The 24,579-nt window shown below is 71.2% G+C and overlaps 1 protein-coding gene across 1 annotated transcript in view; it reads left to right on the top strand.

Moving 5' to 3' along the window:
* LOC308063763 (SCO-spondin-like) overlaps positions 1-24,579 on the top strand; it is a 31,721-nt gene that overhangs the window by 1,443 nt on the left and 5,699 nt on the right. The window contains 48 exon segments of the mRNA XM_080387145.1: positions 1-651; positions 907-1,061; positions 1,092-1,369; positions 1,487-1,572; positions 1,665-1,787; positions 1,878-2,193; positions 2,224-2,662; positions 2,664-3,253; positions 3,346-3,518; positions 3,635-3,856; positions 3,961-4,126; positions 4,444-4,696; positions 5,257-5,437; positions 5,708-5,802; positions 5,873-6,129; positions 6,213-6,350; positions 6,436-6,638; positions 6,751-6,878; positions 6,987-7,538; positions 7,540-7,788; positions 7,900-8,300; positions 8,561-9,201; positions 9,203-9,499; positions 9,547-10,686; positions 11,034-11,474; positions 11,506-12,142; positions 12,226-12,376; positions 12,467-12,663; positions 12,876-12,962; positions 13,042-13,233; positions 13,334-13,431; positions 13,833-13,974; positions 14,183-14,282; positions 15,469-15,836; positions 16,371-16,895; positions 17,240-17,576; positions 17,766-18,003; positions 18,199-18,259; positions 18,427-18,708; positions 18,811-19,815; positions 20,232-20,370; positions 20,372-20,694; positions 20,868-21,086; positions 21,316-21,483; positions 21,955-22,244; positions 22,246-22,660; positions 23,356-23,990; positions 23,993-24,310. Of these exon segments, the coding sequence (XP_080243271.1) occupies positions 1-651; positions 907-1,061; positions 1,092-1,369; positions 1,487-1,572; positions 1,665-1,787; positions 1,878-2,193; positions 2,224-2,662; positions 2,664-3,253; positions 3,346-3,518; positions 3,635-3,856; positions 3,961-4,126; positions 4,444-4,696; positions 5,257-5,437; positions 5,708-5,802; positions 5,873-6,129; positions 6,213-6,350; positions 6,436-6,638; positions 6,751-6,878; positions 6,987-7,538; positions 7,540-7,788; positions 7,900-8,300; positions 8,561-9,201; positions 9,203-9,499; positions 9,547-10,686; positions 11,034-11,474; positions 11,506-12,142; positions 12,226-12,376; positions 12,467-12,663; positions 12,876-12,962; positions 13,042-13,233; positions 13,334-13,431; positions 13,833-13,974; positions 14,183-14,282; positions 15,469-15,836; positions 16,371-16,895; positions 17,240-17,576; positions 17,766-18,003; positions 18,199-18,259; positions 18,427-18,708; positions 18,811-19,815; positions 20,232-20,370; positions 20,372-20,694; positions 20,868-21,086; positions 21,316-21,483; positions 21,955-22,244; positions 22,246-22,660; positions 23,356-23,990; positions 23,993-24,310 (15,102 nt within the window).

The raw sequence follows: 24,579 nt of genomic DNA, 5'->3' as shown, positions 1-24,579 counted from the left end.
GGTGCTCCACCCCGGCGCAGGCCCCCAGAGATGCGGCCGGTGGCGTGGAACCACACGGTGTGGGGCTGCTGCCCAGGCTGGAGCGGGTCTCGCTGCACCGAAGGTAGGTGTGGGTGTGGTGGCACCACCGTGCCATCCCTGTCAGCCAGCATCCACCTGGTGCTCGCTGGTGGGGACGAGGCGCTTCCCTGTGCCGCAGGCGAAGGCTCGCTGGGGCGCTGCTACAGCACGTGGCAGTGCCAGGAAGCTGAGGGCAGCCGCAACCTCTCTGCCATGAGCCTGGCCGAGTGCTGCCGGCACCCCTGGGGGCACAGCTGGCGGAACGGCTCCGCTGCACCCTGCCTCGACTGCACCCACTTGCCCCTTGATGGTGGGTCTGGGGGTCCCAGGGAGGGTGTGGGGGTTCCTGCAGGGCCATTTGCCAAGCGGCATCACCTCCCGGCTGCAGGAGAGGCGTCGCCGTGGCTGGTGTCCCTGCGGGGAGCGGCTGCCCGGCACCGGGGCCCCTCAGCCAGCTGCCTCACCTGGGCTGGCTCCCGCTACCGCACCTTCGACGGGACACACTTCCACTTCTCTGGCGAGTGCTCCTACAGCCTGGCCGCCGCCACCGACGGCACCTGGGCCATCTCCATTGCTGACGGCAATCCCCGGGTACCAGCTGCCCCTGCAGTGGGGGGTGTTTGTGGGTGGGAGGATGGGGACCCTCCCTGTGGCCTCTGCTCCCCCCACGGACGGTCACTCTGTGGGCGGCTGGGGCCATTGGTCCATCCCCACACCACGTGGTGTTACCCGGCATGGCTGTGGCACCCCTGGGCATCAGCAGCTGCCAGCAGCCACGGGGGTCCCATGGCCCCGGCATGTACCGCTGGCGGCTGGCCCCGGTCCGCTGACACTGCGCTGCCTTAGGCACTGCACATGGCCCTCGGGACGGACACGGTGCTGGCCCGGGGCCAAAACATCTCTGTGAATGGCGTGGCAGTGCCAGTGGGACAGCCATACCTGCACAACGGTGAGGGCTGTGGGATGCTCCGTCCCCTGCTGCCACCAATCCCAGGGTCCTGGTGGGGCTGAGCCCACGCGTGATGCTGGGTGACACAGGGAGATGGTGCTCAGCAGTGGCAAAGCCGCAGCTGGAGGTGCCTGTGCCTCCCTGTCCCCGTCCCCATCCCACTGCCATGCCAAGCTGAGCCACCTGCTGCGGTGCTGGCAGGGATCAGTGTGACATGGCTGGGCAACTGGGTGGCCGTGGCCAGTGGACTGGGCGTGCGGGTGACCTCAGATGGGGGCCAGACTGTCACTGTGAAGGTCGATGCTGACCTGTGGGGCAGCACACAGGGGCTCTGCGGCCCCTACAACGACGACCCTGCCGGTAAGCGTCGCCTCACCTGCGGTGCCTCCGCATCCCCGGGCTGGTGCAGATGCAGTGCGGGGGCAGCTGTGCCCCACTGCGCCCCCCCACCTGCCCCAGCCCTCCCTGTGCCCCCAGATGATTTCCTGCGTCCAGGGGGGGATGTGGCCCCCTTTGCCGCCAGCTTTGGCAACTCCTGGAAGATCCCCGATGCCAGCTCAGAGGTACTGGGGCAGCTGGGGCTGTTGATCCCCCATCTCCGGCTGGGTGTCTCTGTGGGGGCCACCCCAGCTCTGAGTGTGCCCCCCGGGCTCAGCCTGCCTGCAGGGATGCGGTGGAGCCCAGCCCCGGCTGTGCAGCGGGCGATGCAGCACGGCAGGTGGCCGAGGCCATCTGCGGGAAGCTGCTGGCCGAGCCCTTCCGCCAGTGCCAGGACATGGTGAGCAGGCACTCACTGCTGGGGGGGACGGGGGGGCTGGGGGGCCAGGGGGGCCGGGCCTGCCATCCTCATCTGCTGCTCCCATGCCAGGTGGATCCCAGCGGCTTTTACGCGGCGTGCTTGGAGGTGCTGTGCCAGGAGGGGGACGCCAGTCCCTCGCCACCACCCGCTGCCTGCGACACCTTTGCTGCCTATGCACAGGACTGCGCCCGGCACCAAGCCTACCCGGAATGGCGCCAGCCGGGATTCTGTGGTAGGGACCCGGGGGGATGTGATGGCTCTGACACAGCTGCTCCCCGTCCTCCATGCTCCCCATGCTCCCACCCCGCTGAGCACCCCAGAGGCTTAGGCGTGCACCGCTCTGTCCTGTGCACCCCACAGATTTCTGCTTGCACCCCTCAGTTGTGTGCACCCTGACTGCTTGTGCATGCACCCCTCAGTTGCATGCACCCCAAAGATTTCTGCTTGCATCCCTTGGCTGCCTGCACCCCAGCTGTTTGGGTGCGCAGCCCTCCACCGCATGTACCCCTCAGTCGTGTGCACCCCAATTGCTTACGCATGCAGCGCTTAGTGGGGTGCACCCCAGAGCCGGTGCCAAGCCCACCAGTGCTGAGCATGGCACCTGTCCCGGCAGAGCGGCAGTGCGGCGCGGGGAAGCGCTTCTCGGACTGCGTCTCCTCCTGCCCTGCCAGTTGTGCAGCTGTGGCCAGCGCCGAGGAGGGCCCATGCCACGAGGACTGCGCTGGTGGCTGTGAGTGTGTGCCGGGGCTCTACCAGGATGGGGGTCTCTGTGTCCCCCCAAGTGCCTGCCCCTGCCACCACCGCCGCCAGCGCTACGCCCCAGGCCAGAGCATCCGCCAGCGCTGCAACCAGTGGTAAGCAATGCCAGGGTGCCAGCACTGATCCTGCACTGCCTGCCAGGGTCTCTGCACCCTACGGATGGGTGCAGCGCCCATCGCACCCCAGTGTTTGGGGTGCAGGGCAAGCACCCACATGTCCATGCCCGGTGTGGTGGGAGGCACAGTGGCTGCGGCGTGTCCCCGCCTGCTCCGGTGAGCCCGGTGTCCCCTCCTGTGCCCACAGCACGTGCCATGGCGGCCGCTGGCTCTGCAGCCAGGAGCGGTGCCCGGGGGAGTGCACGGTGCTGGGGGGCCGCCACTACATCACCTTTGATGGCCAACACTTCTCCTTCCGTGGCGCCTGTGCCTACACCCTGGTGCAGGTGAGGGTGGCTGCCACGCTGGCCAGGGTGGGGGCTGTGGTGGTGGGGACCTGGGGAGGGGACTCTGCCCCAGGGGACGGTGGCACAGGGGTACTCACTGGGATCTCTCCCCCCAAGGACTTTGCAGAGGGGCAGCTGCTGATCACAGCCGAGTACGAGGCTTGCAATGGCCACTGGCCCATTGGCTGCCTCCGGTCCCTCTCCGTCAGCTCCCGCCAGACCACCACCCACCTCCGTGGCACAGGTGACCCTTGGGGACCGTCCCTATGCTGCGGCGGGGTGCTGGGTGCCAGCCCAGTGGCTGTGACCTGACATACCCCAGCTCTCCTGGTGCAGGCGAGGTGACGGTGGATGGGCGGGAGGTGACACTGCCCTTTGCCGGTGCCGAGCTGAGCGTGCGCCGGGCGTCCTCCTCCTTCCTGCTGCTCCAGACCCTGGGGGCCCACATCCTCTGGGGGCTGGAGACCCCTGCCACCTACATCACCCTCCAGCCCACTTTTGCTGGCAAGGTGAGCCCCGCTTGCTGGCTGTGCCACATCACCACCATGGTACTGGGGTCCGGTGGGACGCGCCCCAGCTGCAGGGGTCCCAGGAGCCCATCCTGAGCCATGTGCCACCACGGCAGGTGCGGGGGCTTTGCGGAACCTACAACTGGAACCAGCAGGATGAGTTCACCACACCAGCAGGTGACGTGGAGACCAGCATCACTGCCTTCGCCAACAAGTATCGGGTGGCTGGTGACTGCCCGGCACTCGGGCCCTTCCCCCTTGACCCCTGCGGTGCCTTTGCCGGGCAGCGGGAGCTCGCCGAGGCCGCCTGTGCCGTGCTGTATGGCCCTGCCTTCCAGGTGCCCAGTGCCCCCCCCACCCCCCCGCTGCGTGCCCAGTGCCTGGTGCCAGCAGGGATGCTGAGTGCCAGTGCCATGTCCCAACCTGTCCCTCCTGCCCCCAGCCCTGTCACCAGGTTGTGGAGCCGGAGCCATTCCTCCAGCTCTGCCTGCATGATGCCTGTAGCTGCCGGGGTGGGCAGCACTGCCTGTGCCCTGTGCTGGCTGCCTACGCCCAGCGCTGCGCCCAGGAGGGAGCCGTGCTCACCTGGAGGAACCAGAGCTTTTGCGGTGAGTGTGGGGTGGGATGGGTTGGAGATGGGGACAGGAATGAGGATGGGAATGGGATGGAGATGGGATGGGATTGGGGATGGGGTGGGGATGGGGATGGGGTGGGATAGGGTGGGGATGGAGGTGGGGATGGGAATGGGAATAGGATGGGATGAAGATGGGGATGGGGATGGAATGAAGACAGAATGGGGATGAGATGGAATGGGAAAGGGATGCTGCCACCAGATGCGAGGGGCTAGGTGCTGAGGGTGCAGGCAGAAGGCCAGGGCAGAGCAGGGATGCCACCATAAGCGATGTCCCCATCCCTGTCCCCGCAGGCATGCCATGCAGCGGCGGGCAGCAGTACCTGGAGTGCGGTCGTCCCTGCAGCCAGAGCTGTGCCGAGCTGCACCTGGATGGGGCCGGCCCCTGCCCCGGCCTGGGGGGGCTCTGTGTCCCCGGCTGCAACTGCCCTGCCGGGCTGGTGCTGGCCCAGGATGGGCAGTGTGTCCCACCGGGCACCTGCCCCTGCCAGCGTGGCACTGAGCTCTACCCTCCCGGCAGCCAGATCCGCCGTGGCTGCAGCACCTGGTGTGTGGCCCAGCCAGCGCCCAGGGGGTGACAGGGACCAGGGTGGGGACACGGCAGGTGGCAGGGGCCTGGCAGGACAAGGGATGCCACTCCAGTGTGGAGGGACACGGCAGTGGCAGGAGACATCTGATGAAATCCTCCTACGGCCCGTTTGGGACAGCACCGCGGGATAGGCGGCTTTCATTGAATGTCCCTGCCACCAGGCACCGACGCCACCAACAAAGAGCCCATCCCAGCCCCCGTCATGGCTGGCACAGGGAGGTGGCTTGGAGCTGGGAGGTGCCCAGGGCAGCTCTGCTGGGGAGGGGGGATATGGGATGGGATGGGATGGGGATGGGGATGGGATGGGAAGGCAATGAGGATGGGACAGGATGGGATGGAATGGGGATAAAACAGGATGGGATGGGGATGGGATGGGGATGGGATGGGGATGGGATGGGGATGGGATGGGGATGGGATATGAAGGGGATGCAGGGACTCCAGCATGGGGCCTGCAGGGTGGGGGCTCCCTGGGCCAGGGGGTGCTGAGGGGCTGCCCTCACCACATCCCCTCCCTGCAGCGTCTGTGCTGGTGGGTCCTGGCGCTGTGCTGAAGCCCCCTGCCCCATGACTGCCCTCTGCCCTGGAGGGCTGGTTCACGCCCCAGGATCCTGCCTGCGCCGCTGTGACAGCTCCGAGCCCAACGGCACCTGCACCGGCATCGCTGATGGCTGCGTCTGCCCCCCTGGCACCCTCTTCCTGGTGGGTGACCCCCTCCAGGAGGGGCACTCCCAGGGGGCTGCAGAAGTTGGGGGGTCAGGAGAGCTGGGCAGGGAGGACCAGGGAGGCAGGAGGCCAGCGACTGGGGGGCATTAGGGATGTGGAGGGCTGGCGAAGGGCACTGGGGGGGTCCCAGCCCGGGAGGTTCCGAGCCCCTCTGCTGGTGCCTGCCCAGAGCCCCCATGCCCCAGGGGGGCTGGCTGCCCCTGCTGCCCCCCAGGCCCTGCTTACCAGGGTCTCTCACACTGGCAGGATGGGCGCTGTGTGTCCCCCGAGGAGTGTCCCTGCCACCACGGTGGGCAGCTGTACCGCCCCAACGCAACCATCATCCGGGACTGCAACACCTGGTGAGCCCCCCTCGCCCCTCCCCAGTGACACGGTGGGTGCTGCAGTGGTGCTCAGCTCTGTCCCCCACAGCGTGTGCCGGCAGCAGCATTGGCATTGCGGCCAGGAGGAGTGTGCGGGGACCTGTGTGGCCACAGGGGACCCCCACTATATCACCTTTGACGGGCGAGCCTTCTCCTTCCCGGGGGACTGCGAGTACCTGCTGGCACGCGAGACCACCGGCCTCTTCACTGTCACTGCAGAGAATGTCCCCTGCGGCACCAGCGGCGTCACCTGCACCAAGTCGGTGGTGGTGGTGACGGGCAACACTGTGGTGCACATGCTGAGGGGTGAGTGGCCAGGGGAGCACGGGGGTGGGGGATGGGTGTGTGCTGGAGGTCACCGCTGCTGATGGCTCACCCTGTGCTGGCAGGGAGGGGTGTGACGGTGAACGGGATCTCAGTCCGACCCCCCAAAGTCTACAGTGGGACCGGGCTGACTCTGGAGCGCGCCGGCCTCTTCCTCCTCCTCCTCGTCTCCCGCCTGGGGTTGGCAGTGCTCTGGGATGGAGGTGAGCCCTGCTGGGGGTGGGGGTCCAGAAGGGTCCCCAGGCCAGCTGTGCCACTGGTGCCAAGCGCCATGCCGTGCCATGCCAGGCACACGGGTGTACGTCCGGCTGGAACCACAGCACCGGGGCCGCGTGTCTGGGCTCTGTGGCAACTTCGACGGCGATACCGAGAACGATTTCACCAGCCGGCAAGGGGTGCTGGAGCCCACCGCCCCACTCTTCGGCAACTCCTGGCGCCTCAGCCTGCTCTGTCCCGAGGTCGACAGCACTGATGTGCGGCACCCCTGCACCGTACGGACAGGGACAGGGACCCAGGGTGGCTGTGGGGGTGGCAGTGTCAGGGGGCAGCCCTGGTGCCCGGCTGGCCAAAGGATGGCATGTGACAGTGTCACTGGCCCCCCAGGAGAGCCCCCACAGGGCGACGTGGGCCAGAAGGCGCTGCAGCATCCTCCGGCAGCGGCTCTTTGCGCCATGCCACGACACGGTGCCATGCCAGCGCTTCTACGACTGGTGCGTCTTCGACGCCTGCGGGTAAGTGTCAGCAATGGGCAGTGGGTCCCTGCGTGGGATGTGGCAGGGGGTGTCCCACCACCCCCATCCCGCTGGACCTGGCGCCCACCCACTGCACTGTGATGGCAGCTGCGACTCTGGGGGGGACTGCGAGTGCCTGTGCACGGCCATTGCTGCCTATGCTGAGGAGTGCGGCCGGCGCGGCGTCCACGTCCGATGGAGGAGCCAGGAGCTGTGCCGTGAGTCCCGGCCCCGGTCCGTGGGCTCCTGGCGAGGCAGGGGGTGCAGGTGGCTGTGGGGCAGGGGATCCCTGCCTGACTCAGCCCCACTGTCTCCAGCCCTGCAGTGTGACCGGGGGCTGGAGTACAGCGCCTGCGGCCCCCCCTGCCCCCCCACCTGCCGTGACCTCGGCCGGGAGCCCCCCGAGCACTGCCAGGGGCTGTCCTGCCTGGAGGGGTGCTTCTGCCCCCCGGGGAGGGTCCTGCATGGTGAGGCCTGGCAGCGGCATGGGGCTGGCATGGAACTGCTGTGGGGCTGGAGTGTGACCGGGGGGGGCTGGTGTGGGGCTGCATGGTGTGGCATGGGGACAGTGTGGGGCTGGCATGGAGTGGCCTGGGGCCAGCATGGGACCGGCGTGGGGCTGGTGTGGGGCCACCCTACGCTGTGCGTGCCCCCACCTGGGCATGGGGCTCTGTGCCCACCTTGCACCAGCCCCTCCCAGCACCCAGCTACATGGTGCTGGGTTCCCCCCGGCTTCATGCCCAGTGTGGGGTGCCAGCAGCTCAGCCTGGCTTGGCCAGGTCACTGTGTCCCAACGCATCCCCTCCCTGCTGGCAGAGGGCGGCTGCATTGAGCCCAGCGCGTGCCCATGTTTCTGGGATGGCTTCGCCTTCCCAGCCGGTGCCACGGTGCAGCAGGGCTGCAAGAACTGGTGAGTCCATGCCTGGCACATGGCACCGCGCCAGCACAGCCACCCCAGTGCCTGTCACGATGCCGGGCCATCAGGTGTCACCGCGGGGCTGAGCCTCTGCCGTCCCCACAGCACATGCATGGTGGGTGGGTGGCACTGCCCGTCCTCACCGGAGCCGTGCCAGCCTGAGCCGCACTGTGCCGAGTGGGAGTTTGCCTGCCGTGCCGACGGGCGCTGCGTGCCGGGTGCCTGGGTCTGCGACGACGAGGAGGACTGCAAGGATGGCTCAGATGAGCTGTGCGCTCCACGCTGTGCCCCACACCAGCACCGCTGCGCCAGCGGGCAGTGCCTGGCCTGGGCTGCCCGCTGCGACGGCATGCCCGACTGCCCCGACGGCTCCGACGAGGCTGGCTGCCCCCCTGCCGCCTGTGTGCCCCCCGAGTTCAGCTGTGCCAGCGGCCACTGCCTCCCCCCACAGCGCGTCTGCGATGGGGAGTTGGACTGTGGCTTCACCGATGACTCGGACGAGGCAGGCGAGTGGCCCCATGGCTGCGCTCGGGGGTCCCGGGGAGCTGGGGGGTATTGTGAGGGTCCCAGAGAGGTGGAGTGCAGGAGTGAGCTGTGGGTGGGCTGTCCCCCAGGGCAAGAGGGTCTGAGCCTCACGGTGGGGGTCCCTGAGCCCCCATCCCTGGGGGTCCGTGCCCCACAGCAGGGGGGCTGAGCCCCACAGTGGGGGGTGTGAGCCCCCCGCCCTGGGGGTCTGTAGGGGGCCCTGATGGTGCCACGGTCACAGGCTGCAGCCCGAGCTGTGAGGCGGGTGAGTTCCGCTGTGCAGTGGGCCGGTGTGTGCCCTACCCCCATCGCTGCGACGGCCACGACGACTGCGGTGACTTCAGTGACGAGCGCGGCTGTATCTGCCCCCCCGGCCACGTCCAGTGCCCTGACACCCGGTGCCTGCCCCCCTCCGCCATCTGCGACGGCCACCATGACTGCGCCAATGGCACAGATGAGGCTTTCTGCCCAGGTGAGGGGCACGGGGCTGAGCCCCCCATGCTGGGGACCCCCTGCCTGCAGCAGCATCGCCCCGTGGGACTGAGTTTCGCCCCCCTAGACCGGGTGACCTGCGCCCCCGGGAAGCTGCCCTGCCCTGACAGCTCCTGCATTGGCGAGGACGCCGTGTGTGATGGCATCCGCGACTGCCGGGACGGCTGGGACGAGAGCGCGGCAGGGTGCGCGGCGGCACTGCCTGCTGCTGTGCCCACCACCCTTGCCAACGCCTCGGCAGGTAAGGGGGGCTGGTCCCAGGGGTCCCGCACAGCTTCCCCCCACCCTGCGCCAGCATGGTGCCAGGAGCGCCAGGATGGCAGCAGGTGGGCGCGAGGCATGCCAGGGACCTGCCACCCCATGGTGACCCACCACCGCAGCACCAGCATGCGGCCCCTCCGCCTTTGCCTGCGGCAGTGGGGAGTGCGCACCGCGGGGCTGGCTCTGTGATGGCGAGGCCGACTGCCCCGACGGCAGCGATGAGCTGGGCTGCGATGGCGGCTGCGAGCCCGGCCATTTCCCCTGTGCCCGCGGCACCGGCTGCGTCCCCTACAGCCACCTCTGCGATGGTGTCCCCCACTGCCATGACCACTCCGACGAGAGCCCTGACCACTGTGGTGAGCTGCAGTGGGGATCCCCGCAGTGTCCCCCTCCTTGGTGGCACCCAGCATGGTGGGAGCCCCCCCAGTGTCCCTCCCTCCGGTGACCCTCAGCATGGTGGGGTACTCCTGAGAGGTCCCCTTGGTGTCCCCCTCCCTGCTGACCCCCAGCATGGTGGGATGCTCCTGGGGTGTCCCCCAGTGTCCTTTTCCCTGGCAACCCCCAGTAAGGTGGGATGCTCTTGGGGGTCCCTCTGGTGTCCCCAACCCCAGTGACACCCAGCACGGTGGGACGCTCTGGGGGGGTCCCTGTGCGGCATTGTGCCTGATGGTGCCTGGTGCAGGCTCCACTGCCATCCCATCGTGCCTGGGGCACTTCGCCTGTGCCAACGGTGTGTGCCTCAACGCCTCACGGGTCTGCAACGGTGCCCCCGACTGTCCCCGCGGAGAAGACGAGCTGGCCTGTGGTGAGGGGCTCCCCAGCAAGGAGAGGGGGGCTGTGGCAGGGGGCTGCGGCCACCCCACCACGGCCGCCCCATGTGCCCTCTGCAGAGAGACGCATCCCGGCTGGTGGAAGCAACCGGACAGGGGGTCCCTGTGTGGAATTTGCCTGCGGGGAGGGGGAGTGCCTAGCCTTCCAGCAGGTATGGGGGAGCATGGGGGACCCCTGCCTTACCCGGAGCTGCCACGAGGCCCCTCAGGTCCCCAGCTCAGCATCGCTGTGGTGCCACAGGTGTGCGATGGGGTGCCGGACTGTGGGGCCCGGGGGGGCCCCCCCCGCGACGAGCGGGATTGTGGGGTCTGGGGGCCCTGGGGGCCCTGGGGGGACTGCAGCCGCTCCTGTGGCCCCGGCCTGCAGCGGCGCACGCGGAGCTGCCACCAGCACCGGCCTGGTGTGCTGCACCGGTGTCGCGGCCACGCCATGCAGGAGCAGCAGTGCTTCAGGCTTGCCTGCCCCGGTGAGCCCCGGGGGGGGGGGGGGGCTCAGGGGAGTCTGGGGGGGGCCAAGGAAGACCAGAGGACCCTGCAGCTGGGATGCTGGGGGGGGTTGGGGGCTCCCATGGCTGGGGTGGCAAGGGCTTTGGGGTGCCCATGGGGGGTTCCCATGGCCGGGGTGCAGGGGGGGTTCTCATGGGGGGTCCCATGGCTGGGGTGCCAGGGGAATTCGAGGGTTCCCGTAGCTGAGGCTGCTAGGGGAGTCTGGGTGTCCCCATGGGGGGTCCCATGGCTGGGGTGCCAGTGGGTTGGGGGTTCCCATGGCTGGGGTGCAGGGGGAGTTTAGGTGTCCCCATGGGGGTTTCCCATGGCTGGGATGCCAGGGAGTTTGGGGGTTCCCATGGCTGAGGCTGCTGGGAGGGTTTGGGGATTCCCATGGGCATTCCCAGCACACCTCAGGGACACCACAGTGCTCCCCTAGAGCACCCTGATATCCCCCTAGACCACCCCAATCTCCAGTGGGACACTCCATTACCCCCTGGGGTGCCCCAGTACCCCCCGCTGAGACCTCAGTACTCCCCAGGGCACACCAATACACCCCTCTGGCACTGCAACACCCCCCTCTGGAACCCCCATACCCCCCTCAGGGACCCCAATATCCCCTAGAAAACCCGGATATCTCTGTAGAGCACCCCACCACCGCAGTGCTGGAGTCAGGGTGCAGGCAGGGGGTGCGGGTGGGGGCTGCCCCCCTCACACCTCCCCCTGCCCGCAGTGGACGGTGCCTGGGGTGAGTGGGAGACATGGTCCAATTGCACGGGGGGCTGCAGCGGGGTGCGGCTGCGGCAGCGGGGCTGCCAGCCCCCCCAGAACGGCGGTCGCCACTGCACCGAGCTGCCCGGGGTGGCCCCTGCCGCCCTCGAAATGGGTGGGTGCTGGTGGGGCAAGGGGGCTGCAGGGGTCCCAGCAGGCAGGGGTCTCTGTGGCTGGGGGTCTCTGTGGGGCAGTGGGATCCCAGTGGGGCAGAGGGTCCTTGTGGGATGGTTGGGCTCCATGGGTTGGTGGGCTCCATGGGGAGGGTGGGCTCCACAAAATGGGGGTCCCAGTGGGACAGGTAGGGTCCATGGGGTGTGAGGTCCCAGTGCGACAAATGGGCTCCATGTGTGGGTGGGTTCCATGGGGCAGGGGTGTCCCGGTGGGATGGGTGGGCTCTGTGGGTGGGTGGGTTCCATGGGTGGGTGGGCTCCATGGGGCAGGGGTTACCTGTGGGGCAGGTGGGCTCCGTGGGGTAGGGCGTCCCAGTGGGATGGGTGCGTTCTCTGTGTGGGTGGGCTCCATGAGGCTGACCCTGCTCCCCCTGCTCCAGGAGCCTGCGAGCTGGGGGACTGCTCCAACACCTCTGCCTGCGCCGGGGGACTGCGGCCCTGGCCCTGTGCCCCCTGCCCTGCATCGTGCGCTGACCTCGCCGCTGGCATCAAGTGCCGGAAGGACCAACCCTGCCACCCCGGTGAGTGGGGGGACATGGGGGGCTGCGGAGACCCTGGGAGACCCCTTATCTTGGGGCAGGCGAGGAGCCAGTCGCAGCGCACCCACCCACCCACCGGCTGTGGCAGGGTGCTGGTGCGCAGCGGGGCTGGTGCTGGACGTCGGCGGCCGGTGTGTGCGCCCACGGCAGTGCCCGTGCCAGGCTGGGGGGCTGTGGCACCGGCCGGGGCAGCTGGTGAAGGTGAACTGCCGCCTCTGCACCTGCCTGGACGGGCAACTGCGGCGCTGCCGCCAGAACCCCGACTGCACCGGTGGGTCCCAGCACGTGGCGGCACTGTGCCAGCAGGAAGGGGCGGCGGGACCCCTTGTGACCCCGTACCCCCCATGCCGGCAGTGCACTGTGGCTGGTCAGCGTGGTCGGCATGGGGCGAGTGCCCAGGTCCCTGCGGTGCCCAGAGTGTCCAGTGGTCCTTCCGCAGCCCCACCAACCCCAGCCGGCGCGGTGGTGGCCAGCAGTGCCGTGGCATCTACCGCAAGGCCCGCCGGTGAGATGGTGGGTGGGCAGGCGGGTGGGCTCCCTGACGACGCCCCCTCTCCTGTGACACCCCCTGTCCCCCAACACCCCCGTCCCGCAGGTGCCACACAGCACCGTGCCGGCAGTGCCAGCACCAGGGCCGGCGGCACGCACTGGGAGAGCGCTGGCGCGGGGGGCCCTGCCACGTCTGCCAGTGCTTGCCCACCCTGGCTGTCCACTGCTCGTCATACTGCCCGCACCGCGCCACTGGCTGCCCCCCGGTGAGTGCTGCGGCATCCCGTGGGGGACACCCACCCAGCCGGTGATGGTGACGGTGGCAGTGGCGGTGATGGTGGCGGTGTCCCCCCCAGGGCCAGGTGCTGGTGGAGGGCCGTGGGGACTCCTGCTGCTTCTGCGCCCTGGCGGGTGAGTTGGGGGGAGCAGGTGCCATGGCTGAGGGGGTCCCACCGACGGTGCCCTTCTGGGGTTGGCTACCCCAGCACCATGGCATGGTGGCTGTCCCTCTGCAGGTGACAACGGGACAGCTGTCCCTCCCATGCTGACGACAGAGCCCCCCAGCAGCCCCCTCCTCACCTTCCCGCTGCCTTCCCTCAGTGGTAAGTGAGCCCCCTCCCTGCAGGGCTGCCGGCTGCGACAGGGTGTGCGCCCCCCAACCCCACACCCTCCATCCTGCAGACCCCTGCTACCACCCACTCGGTGCCACCCCCCCGGAGCTGGCAGGGACCCTCGCCCACATCACCCGGCTGCCCGGCAGCTCCCCCAGCCAGGGACTGTGGGGCTGGGCCCCCGCAGACGGCACCTACCCGGCACTGCCCTCCGCACCCCCCGTCCTGCAGCTGGACCTGCTGGAGCCCACCAACATCACTGGTGGGTCACCGCACTGCCTGCCAGGCTGGTTGCTGGTGGTGCCACCATGTGCCACAGTGTGCCATCGTGCGCCACCACGTGCCGTGCTGTGCCCTGGCAGGGGTGCTGGTGCAGGGGACCGGCCGTGCCGACACCTTCAGCAGCACCTTCCTGCTGCAGTTCAGCACCAACGGCACCCACTGGCACCGCTACCACCAGGTCACCACCAGCTGGCTGTGGGGCTGGGTGCTGTGGGGCCGGGGTGCCACGGGGCTGAGTGCCGTGGAGCTGTAGGTGCCATAGGGCTGGGGTGCTGTGTGGTTGGGGTGCTGTAAGTCAGAGGTGCCATGGGGCTGGGGATGCTGTGGGTCTGGATGCTGTGGGTCAGGAGTGCCATGGTGCTGGGGATGCCATGGGTGTAGGGGTGCTGTGGGTCGGGGTGCTGTGGGGCTGGGTGTCATGGGTGTAGGGGTTTGGGGGTGCCATGGTGCTGGGTACCATGGGCCAGGGTGCTGTGGGGCTGGGTGCCAGTGCACCACGGGTGTGTGAATGCCCCACTGCCTGTCCCTGCCTGCACACCACTGCCTGTCCCCGTCCCGTCCCCCCCCCGTGCCCCCCAGCTGTTCCAGGGACCCCCGGATCCCAGCACGCCGGCGGTGTGGCTGCTGGGCCGCATGGTGCAGGCACGGCACGTCCGCCTCCTCCCCCAGGACCCCCTGCCCCGCATCGCCCTGCACGCTGAGCTGCTGGGCTGCCCCTCTGGTACGGGGACACCCTGAGTCCCCCCAAGCCCCCTCCCCCCACCTCTGCCCCCCCACAGTGCCGGCAGCCCAGCTCAGTGCTGGTGCTGATGTGGCTGCAGTGCAGGTGTCTGTGCCACGGTGATGCCACTGTCCCCCCGTAGGGCTGGCCCCCCCGGTGACCCCCCTGGTGCCCGGGCCGTGCCCCCCACCCCACTTGGCCTGTCCAGGCTCGGGCAGCTGCCTGGCAACATCCCAGAGGTGCGATGGTGTCACCGACTGTGCCGATGGCACCGACGAGGCCGGCTGCCAGACCCCCGGCACCACCAGGTACCAGCATCAGGATGGGGGTCCGAGGGGAGGGGGGAGGGGGGGGGCAACCCCTAATCACGGGATTTGCTTCTTCCAGCCCCGCGGCAGCCAGTGTGCTGGGACCAAGCATCCAGCCGCCATCGGTGCCACCGACCGTGGTGAGCTGGGGGGCTGGGGGGGCTGGGAGTGGCCAGGGCGGCAGCAGGTGACCCTGTCTGTGCCCTCACAGGTGTCCCCCAGGGTGGGCGCCCAGCTGGCCCCCAAACACACCAAGCCCACCCCTCCAGGTACCTGCTGTGGGGCAGGGGGGGCAGAGCCTGGGGGGCCCTGGGGAGTAGCCAGGGGGGTCCTGGGCTGGGGGGCTCTGGGATGGGGATCCTGGGCTTGGGGAGCTCTGGGCTGAGAGGGGTCTGATCTGGGGGGGCTGTGGGCTGGGGGGCCTTGAGCTGGGGGGGCTCTGGGCTGGGGGGTCTGGGGACTGTGCCCCCCAGTTCATCCTCTCTCTGCATGCAGGGGTGGGGGCTACCAGGGAACTCTCCCACCCACCCCAACCTGTCCTGCCCCCCCCCCCAGGGCAGCCGGGGGCCGAGCTCCCCCCCCAGCCCCCCACTGCGGCAAAGGCCCCCCCCCCAGCTGGAGCCAGCAGTCCCGCAGTACCAGGGGTCACGGAGTCGGCAGCAGCTGCCCTGGGGGGCTCTGGGCAGCCGGAGCTGAGCGGTGCCCCCCACGCTGGGCTGCCAGGCACCCCGACACCCCCCAGCACCCTGCCCACTGGCACTGGCCCCCCCGGGGGGACACCCTCCGCCCTCCCCCCATGGCTCCCGGCGCTGCCCTCCCAGGCTCTGCCGGGGGTCCCCCCGGCGACCCCCCCAGGTGAGGGGACCCCAGGTGTGGGGTGTGGGGTGGGCACAGCCCCCTCGGCGGGCATAGCAGGGGCCAAGGGGGAGCAGCGCCCCGGCTCCGGGCCGTGGGGCTGGGGGCGCCGTGGGTTAGGGTGCCGTGGGGCTGGCCCTCTGGGTCCCCCCTGCCCACCCCCGCGGGTCCCCTGCGGCAGCGGGCGCTGCCTGCCCCCACCCCGAGAGCCGCTGCGACGGGCGCCCCGACGGCTCCGAGGGCTCCGACGAGCGCAGCTGTGGGACGGAGCCGAGGGGGGGGGGGACCCACCCACCCTGTCCCTCTGTGTCCTGCCCCCTGCGTCCCGCAGTGCCCTGTCCCCCCATCCCGGTGTGTCCTGCCCCACCGCCCCCCGCCCCTGCCCCGCCGGCGCTTGTGTCCCTGTCTACGCTGCCCTGGAGGGGCGGGGAGCTGGGGGGCACTGGGGCTGGGGTTCTGAGGCTGGGGACCCGAGGGTAGGGGCTGGGGACCCCCGACACGCGGGGTGCCCCCCCTCCCCCGCAGCCCTGACCCCGCCCGCCCCCCCAGCCGAGTGCGCCCTGTCGCCCTGGGGCAGCTGGGGTCCCTGCTCGCGCTCCTGCGGGCTAGGGGTCACCCTGCGGCGGCGGGATCTGCCCGGGGGAGGCTGTGCCCGCCCCCGCCCCGACACCCGCCCCTGCTTCCTCCGCGCCTGCCCAGGTACCCGCTCCCACTCAGCCCGGCCCCCCGCACTGGGACACCCCGGGCTGGGACCTCCCGGGCTGGGACCCCCCCTCACGGGCCAGGACCCCCACGGGCTGGGACCCCCATTAGGGGTTGGGACCCTTGTGCCTGGGCTGGGACCCCAATTACGAGCCAGGACCCCCCCAGGCTGGGACGCCCCTCGCGAGCCGGGACCCCCATCACGGGCTGAGACCTGCCCTGGGCTGGGACCCCCACCCCGGTGTTGGGACCCCCATCATGGGCCAGGACGCCCATTATGTGTTGGGACTGCCATCATGGGCCGGGCCCCCTGTTATGGGTTGGGACCCCCATCACAGGCCGGGACCCCCATCCCTGGGCTGGGCCCCCCAGCCACAAGCCAGGACCCCCCTGGGCTGGGACCCCCTCACCATCCCCAGGCTGGCTGAGGGGTCCCTGACTGCGGGGGGGTTGGGGGGGGCCATGCCCGCGGTGAGGGGCAGGAGGGTGCAGGGTGTGCCTGCCCCCCGCTGTCCCCCCGCCTCCCCCCAGTGCCCGGCGGGTGGGCGGCCTGGGAGCCCTGGTCCCCCTGCGACGCCGCGTGCGGCGGTGGTGTGCGGAGCCGGGCGCGGAGCTGCAGCGACCCCCCCGCCAAGAACGGGGGGCAGCCGTGCCCCGGGGGGGCCCTCCAGACACAGCCCTGCAACCTGCACCCCTGCGGGGACCCCCCAGGTACCGGGGGGCGGGGGGGCCTGGGGGCCGAGGGGAGCCCCACAGTGCTGAGGTCCCTGCTGCCCCCCAGCCTGCAGCCCCCCGATGGTGTTTGTGCCGGCGGGGGGGTGCGAGGCGGGGCAAGTGCCCCCCTGCCCCCAGACCTGCGGGGACCTGAGCGGCAACGGCACCTGCCCGAGCCCCTGCCAGCACGGTGCGGGGGGCACGGGGGGCGGGGGGCACAGCGGGGGCTTTGGGGACACAGTGCGGGGCTTGGGGCACAACGGGGTGCTGGGGGAGGTTGGGTACACAAGGGGGGTGTCACTGGTACGGCAGGGGCAGGGGGGTCCATGGGACTGAGGCACGGTGGGTGGGGGGCCTAGGGGTCACAGGGGGCTGGGGGGCACGGGGAGCTCCCGGGGGTCCCCTCGGGGGCTGAGGCATGGGGCAGGGGCTGGGGTCCCGCGGGTGTCCCGGGGGTTACCGCGGGGGCTGAGGCGTGGGGGTGTCCCGGGGGTCCCCGCGGGGGCTGAGGCGCGGGGGGCTCTGGGGGGTCCCGGAGGTCTCGCGGGGGCTGAGGCGCGGGGTGGTCCCGTGGCAGGGGCTGAGGCGTGGGGGGGTCCCGGGGGGTCTCGGGAGTCCCGCGGGAGCTGAGGCGTGGGGCAGGAGCTGAGGAGCAGGGGGGTCCCGGGGGTCCCGCGGGGGCTGAGGCGCGGGGCAGGCTGCCGGTGCCCCCCCGGGCTGTACCTGCAGGACGGCGGCTGCGTGGGCGCCCACGATTGCCGGTGCCTCCTGCCGCGGGAGCAGCGGCTGCCCGGGGAGAGCTTCCAGCGGGGCTGCCGCCGGTGGTGAGACCCCCCCCCGACCCCGTCCCCCGACCCCCGGGGGCCCGGCCGCCCCGCTGCTGAGCCCCCCCGCTCCCCCCAGCGTCTGTCGCGACGGGGCGGTGACATGCGAGAACGCGACGTGCGCCGTGGACTGCGGCTGGTCCTCGTGGTCGCCCTGGAGCCGCTGCGGCTGCGGCGTGGGGCTGCAGGAGAGGTTCAGGTAGGGCCGGGGGTTGCCCCACGGGGGTCCTGCCCCACGGCGGGGTGTCCTGCCCCATGGCAGGGGTGTCCTGCCCCAGCGGGATGGCCCTGACCCAGCGGGATGGGGGTCCTGCATCACGGGGGGACCTGCCCCACAGGGGTCCTCCCTCACGGGGGGTCCTGCCCCACGGACGGTGCTTTCCTGCAGGTCACCCACCAACCCCCCGGCAGCGGCCGGCGGGGCCCCCTGTGCCGGGGAGCCCCGGGAGGTGCGGGAGTGCCAGGAGCCCTGCAGCACTGGTGTGGGCACTGGCCAGGCACCAGGTGGGCACTGGGACCCCCACACCGGGGGGGCCTCTGGGACGGGCACCAGCGCAGGCACCAGCACCTCCACACCAGGATCTCCACACCGGGACCCCCCACCTGGCACTGCCAGGGACACTGGGGCCCAGTAGAGCGGGGACACTGGCGCTAGGTGGGGGTCCTGGGGTGCTGGGGGGGTCCATGCCCTGGCATGGGGGTTCCTGCGGTGAGGATCCCTGCACTGGGGGTCCCTGCAGGGCAGTGCCACCTGGGTATGGCACGGTGCCATGTGGAGCAGGGAGGTGACATAGGTGCCACACGGTGCCATGTGCCAGCAGGCTGTGCCTCCAGCTGCCATGCTGCGCAGTGCTGTGCGGCAGCGTCACACAGTGCCATGCGGTGTGGGGTGCCATGCAGTGTCACACCGTGCCATGTGGTGTGGGGTGTCATGCAGTGCCACGTGGTGCCACGTGGCAACAAGCAGTGCTACTGTGCTGTGCAGCGTGGTGTGGCACAGTGTGGTGCATGCTATGCCATGCTGTGCCAGGTGATGCAGCAGGGCTGAGCGGACCCCTGGCCCCTTCCCCAAGGCCATGAGTGCCAGGGCTGGTGTTGGCACCGATGCTGCCCCCGGTGCCACCCGGCTCTGCCTCCTGTGTCCGCAGAGGTGCCGTGGGGCACGGGAGCCCCGTGGGGTGAGGGGTCCCTGTGGGGCACCTGGTCGCCGTGGGGGCCCTGCAGCGTGTCCTGTGGCGGTGGCGAGCGGCTGCGGCGGCGGCAGTGCCAGCGCCCAGCGTGCCGGGGGTTCGGCCTGCAGAGCCAGCTCTGCAACACCCACGTGTGCCGCGGTGAGTGTGCCCTGCCCCATGGCACTGCCCCACGGCACTGTCCATACCCCTGCCCCATGGCCCGTGGGTGCAGCGCGGTGCTGAGTCCTGGTGCTGGTGCAGAGGCAGGCTGCCCGGCGGGGCGGCTGTACCGCGAGTGCCAGCAGGGCGAGGGTTGCCCCTACAGCTGCGCTCATCTGGCCGGCCAGGTGGGCTGCACCGGGGGGGGCTGCCAGGAGGGGTGCCACTGCCCCCCTGGCACCTACCTGCACCATGGCACCTGCCTCGCGGTGAGCCCCGGCACCCCAAAGTGCCATGTCCTCCCAACCCTTCCCTGTGGGACAGCCTTGGGGGCTGGGCCCTGCTGGGGGGGGTACGGCGGGGGGAGTCCTGGGGTGGTGGGTGCTACCTGGGGGTCATGGATGCTACCTGGGGGGAGGGGGAATCCCAGGGCTGAGGGGGCTCCTCAAGTTCATGGGTGCTGCCTGGGTTGGCGGATGGGTGCTCCCTGGGGACACCGGGTGCCCCCCAGGACCATGGGTGCTTTCCAGGACCATGGGTACCCCGCAGGGTGGTGGGTGCCCCCCAGGGTGGTGGGTGCCCTCTGGCCGTGGGTTCTCCTGGGGTGGTGGGTGCTCCCTGGGGTGGTAGGTGCACCTGGACATGGGTGTCCCTGGACATGGGTGCCCGGGGTGTGCAGGAGTGCCCCTGCGAGCTGCCAGCGGAGCTGCTGGAGGAGCTGCACAACGGCTCGGCCCCCACCACAGGCCCCCCCGGACCCCTCCTCACCCCAGGCCAGGAGCTGCCCTCAGGGGCCACCCTGCTCATGGCCTGCAGCAACTGGTGAGTGCAGCACCCACACCGGCACCCAGCCCCCTGCCCCGGCACCCAGCCCCCCCCCCCACCTGACGGCTGCCGCCCACAGCACATGCCAGCGGGGGCGGCTGCGGTGCAAGGCCGTGCCAGGCTGCCGGCGGGCCTGGGGCTTCGGGCCCTGGGGGCCCTGGGGGCCCTGCTCGCCCTCCTGCGGGGGGCTGGGGGTGGCCACACGCCGGCGCAGCTGCACCAGCCCCGACTGCGAGGGACCCCGCACCGACAGCCAGTACTGCCGCAGCCCCCCCTGCCCCGGTGGGTGCCCGACCCTCCACCGGGGGTCCCAGCCCCTCATAGTGCTGAGGGTCCCAGTCTCTGCCGGGGGTCCCAGCCCCATGCCCATGTCATCCCGCGGGTCCCAGCCCCTCTGACAGGGGTCCCAGCCCCATGTCATGCTGTGGGTCACAGCCCCTGCGTTGGGGGTCCTAGCCCCTCCACTGTGGGTCACAGCCCCCTCCCCATGACATGCCACGGGTCCCAGCCCCTCCGCCGGGGGTCCCAGCCCCATGCCAATGTCATGTCGCGGGTCCCAGCCCCTCTGCCAGGGGTCCCAGCCCCCTCCCCATCCCCCTCACTCCATGGGGCTGGGGGTCCCACCACCCCAGCCCGGCAGGGCCAGATGCCCCCAGGCATGGGGGCTGGGGGGTGTCACATTTGATTTCCCCCTGCAGCGGTGACTGTCCCCGTGCCGGAGCCCACCCTCACGGCCCCAGGTGAGGGCTGCGTCTCAGGACCCCCGCCCCAGGGGGCTCCAGCACACGGGGGTCTCGCTGACTGGGAGCCTTTGCCCCATGCCAGGCACCGAGGAGGAGGAGGGGGGCTTCGGCCCCTGGTCGCCCTGGACCCCCTGCTCCGGAACCTGCACCCGCCCTGAGGCGCCGGCCACCAAGAGCCGCAGCCGGGCCTGCGGGCGGGCGGGGGGCTGCGGGGGGGCCAGCGTCCAGCAGCTGGCCTGCAACCTGCCCCACTGTGCCGGTGGGCTGGGGGCCTGCCCCCCTGCACGGGAAGGGGGGCTGCTCCACTGCGCGGGGGGGCGCCGGGGGGGTCCCACTTCACTGGGAAGGGCGCTATGGGGAGGGGTGTCCTGCCCCACTGTACAGGTGGGCTTGAGGGGGTCCCTGCCTCACTGTGCAGGTGGGCTATAGGGCGGGGGTCCCCACCTCACTGTGGGATAGGCTATGAGGGGGGTCCCTGCCCCACTGCACAGGGAGCCTATGGGGGGGGTGTGTCCCTGCCCTACTGGGGGTCCCTGCCCCACTGCACGGGTGAGCTATGGGAGGGGTCCCTGCCCCACTGCTGACACTGGGGGTTCCCTGCAGCCCCCCAATGCCGGGACGAGACCTGTGCCAGCCGGGACTGCCAGTGGATGCCGTGGGGGCCATGGGGGGGCTGCTCCCGCAGCTGCGGGGGGGGGCTGCAGCTCCGGCTCCGCGCGTACAGCCCCCCCGGGCCGGGGGGCCGCTGGTGCCCTGTCATGCTCAGCGCCAACGCCCAGCGCCGCGCCTGTGGGCTGCGTCCATGCACAGGTGCGGGGGGCTGGGGGGGGGGGGGGGGCTGGTTTTGGGGTGGGGAGGACTGTGGGGTCTGGGAGGCTGGTTGGGGTCTGGATGGCCTAAGTGAGGGGCTGGGGGGCTGTTTGGGGGAGTCGGGTGCTGGAGGGGGGTTCTGGGGGGCTGTTTGGGGTCTGGAGGGTGATTGGGGGTCCAGGGGTCCAGGCAGTCCCCTCCTGTGTGACTTCTCCCCCCCGGCTGGCAGTGGACGGCGACTGGTCGCCCTGGGGCCCCTGGTCGCGCTGTGACCGGAGCTGCGGGGGAGGCCGCTCCATCCGCAGCCGCTCCTGCACCCGCCCCCCCCCAAAAAATGGGGGGCAGCCCTGCCCCGGCGAGCGGCACCACCTGCGCCTCTGCAACCCGCAGCCCTGCGGTGCGGCTCGGGGCCTGGGGGGGGCTGGGGGCGGCACGGGGGCTCAGGGGTCTTGGGAGGCTGTTGGGCACAGGGGGGACACAGGGGGCTCAGGGGACTCAGGGAGCACAGGGGGACTGGGGGGGCTCAGGGGCTCTGGAGAGCTCCAGGAGCTTGGGGGACTCACTGGACTGGGCAGGCTGGGGGCACAGGGGGCTCGGGGGACACAGAGGGCTTGGGGGGGCTGGGGGGCTTGGGGTGCTCAGGGGGGCAGAGGGGGTCAGGGGGGACTTGTGAGGCACGGGGGGCTCGGGGGACACAGAGGGCTTGGGGGGCTGGGGGGCTTGGGGTGCTCAGGGGGGCAGAGGGGGTCGGGGGGGACTTGTGGGGCACAGGGGGCATGGGGGACTCGGGGGGCTGGGGTAGGGGCACGCGTGGCACAGGGGGCTGGATGGGCTGTGGGCCGTGGCGTGGCATGACAGGCGCGCGCAGGGGGGGGCTGCCCTCCTGGTATGGCACGGGTGGGCTGCGCCAGCCGCTGCCCGCGGAGCTGCCGGGACCTGCAGGAGGGGCTGCGCTGCGGGGCCGAGCGCTGCCAGCCCGGCTGCCGCTGCCCCGACGGTGCGTCCGCCCACCGGGACCCCTCGCCCCGCCCCGGGACCCCCCGGCTCCCCCGGCCCCGGGGCTGGCAGGGCTCTGCGGCGGGGGATCCCCGCCCACCCCGTGCCCCGAGGGGGGGTCCCGGCCCCCCGCCGCCCCTGACCCCCCGGCCCCCCCCCCGTAGGCACGCTGGAGCAGGATGGGGGCTGCGTGCCCCCTGCCCACTGCGAGTGCACGGACGCGGCAGGACACGCGTGGGAGCCGGGCAGCCAGCACCGCCGCGGCTGCCAGAGCTGCCTCTGCGCCGGGGGGCGTCTGCGCTGCGACCCCCCCAGCTGCCCGTCCCCTCCCTGCACCTGGGGCCCCTGGGGCCGCTGGGCCCCCTGCAGTGTCACCTGTGGGCACGGCCAGCAGGCCCGCCTCAGGTGGCACCGCCTGGGGGCACGGGGGGCACGGGGGCGTGCTCGGCAGTCGAGGGGGGGACACATGGCACCCGCAAGGGGACATGGCACTCGGGGGGAATATGGGACCTGGGGGGACATGGGACCTGGGGCGACATGGTACCCACGTGGAGGACCTGGGACCCCAGGGGGGATATGACACGGCACTCAGGAAGGACAATGGGACCCAGGGAGCTACAGCGCTAGGGGAGGGTATGGGATCCAGGGGGACACAGCGCCCAGGGGGACATGGGATCCGGGGGGCATGTGGCATCCAGGGGGACACACCCAGGACCTGGAGGGGACCTGGGACTTGGCGGGGGGACATTGCACTTCATGGGAACATGGGACCTGGGACAACACAGCACCCAGGGGGGGACAGGGCGCCCAGTGGGGTCATGACACCCAGGGGGAGACATGGCACACAGGGCATTTGGGTGTGTGTGTGTCATGGTGCCTGGTGGGACACAGCATCTGGGGGGCACATGGGACCGGGGGTGGAGGGGGCATGGCACCCAGGGCACCTGGGGGTGGGCAGCAGGGTGGGAGCTGGTGTGACCCCAGCACTCCATGTTCCCCCAGGACCCCTGTGGGGGACGACGAGTGTGGGGGGCCGCAGGAGCAGAGCCGGGACTGCGCACTAGGGCCCTGCCCCCCGCTCTGCTTGGAGGGGGGCACCGAGCGCAGCCTGGGGGACACCTGGCCACAGGGTCACTGCCAGCAATGGTCAGTGCTGGGGCACGGGGGGGCTGGCGTGAGCTGCCCCCCCTGACCCATCCACCCTGTCCTGTGTTCCCTCAGCACCTGCACCCCCGAGGGCACCCAGTGCCAGGACATCCCCTGTGCCGGTGAGTGCCCCCCACACCCCCCGCCGCGAAGGGGAGTGGTCAGGGGCATCACCGGCATCCCCAAGGGGTGCTGGGACGGTGCGACCCCCCCCCAAACCCTGCGTGGCTGGTGCGACCCCCAGACCCTCCAGGAGGGTGCAGGACAGGACTGGGGTCCTGGTGGGACAAGGGGACCTGGGGTGCCGCATCCCCTTGTAACACAGCATATGTCCCCCCAGAGCCAGGGGATTGCGTGTGGGGTGCCTGGAGCCCCTGCTCCCGCTCCTGCGGCACTGGCCTGGCCACCCGGGAGGCCACCTGCCCCTGCCCCACCACCGGCGCCGCCTGCCACCGTGGCCGTGACCATGACCTCGGCCATGAGCTTGGCACACGCCGTGAGGTGCAGGCCTGCTACCTGCGCCCCTGCCCAGGTGGGCTGCCGGGGTGGCCAGGGGAAGGTCCCAGTAGGGTCCCTGGCCACCGTCACCCCATGCCCTGCTTGCCTGCAGCTGCCTGTCCCTGGAGCCCCTGGGGCCCCTGGAGCCCCTGCACCTGCCAGGACCCCCGGCAGCACCGGCACCGGCACCGGCTGGGCCCCGCTGGCTGTGCTGGCCTGGATGGGCAAAGCCGGGACTGCGACACCTCGGGGTGCTCAGGTGAGTGGTAGGGCTGCCTGCGCCCCCTGCCCGCACCCCTGCCTGTGCCCCCTGCCCATACCCCTGCCTGCCCTTCCTGGCTCCCTGCCTGTGCCCCCTGCCCATCCTGTGTGCTGCCTGCCCTGCCCCTGCCCGTCCCGGGGGGTGCGGGGGTGCCCTGCCCAGGGGCTCCCGCGTGACCCCTCCCACCGCAGAGGCCAGCTGTGCCCCCCCCTTTGAGTTCCGGCCCTGTGGCCCCCCCTGCGACCAGCTCTGCTCCAGCCACCAGCGCCCCGAGCGCTGCCCGCAGCAGCCCCCCTGCCTGCCCGGCTGTGCCTGCCCACAGGTACGGGGAGGGGGGGGGGTGGGGATGGGGGGGGTGGGGATGGGAGGGGGGAGGGATGGGGATGGGGATGGGATGGAGTGGGGTGGGGTGGGATGGGGATGGGATGGGGTGGGATGGGATTGAGATGAGGTGGGGACGAGATGGGGATGGGATGGGACAGGATGTGGTGGGGACAGGAACAGATGGGGTGGAGATGGGACCAGATGGAGTAGGGATGGGACGGGACGGGGATGGGGGTGGGATGGGGGAGGATGGGGTGGGGATGGGAT

Source organism: Falco punctatus (assembly GCF_963210335.1).
Source record: "Falco punctatus genome assembly, chromosome: 4".
Lineage (NCBI taxonomy): Eukaryota > Metazoa > Chordata > Aves > Falconiformes > Falconidae > Falco > Falco punctatus.
This window is presented reverse-complemented; position numbering and strand designations above follow the sequence as displayed.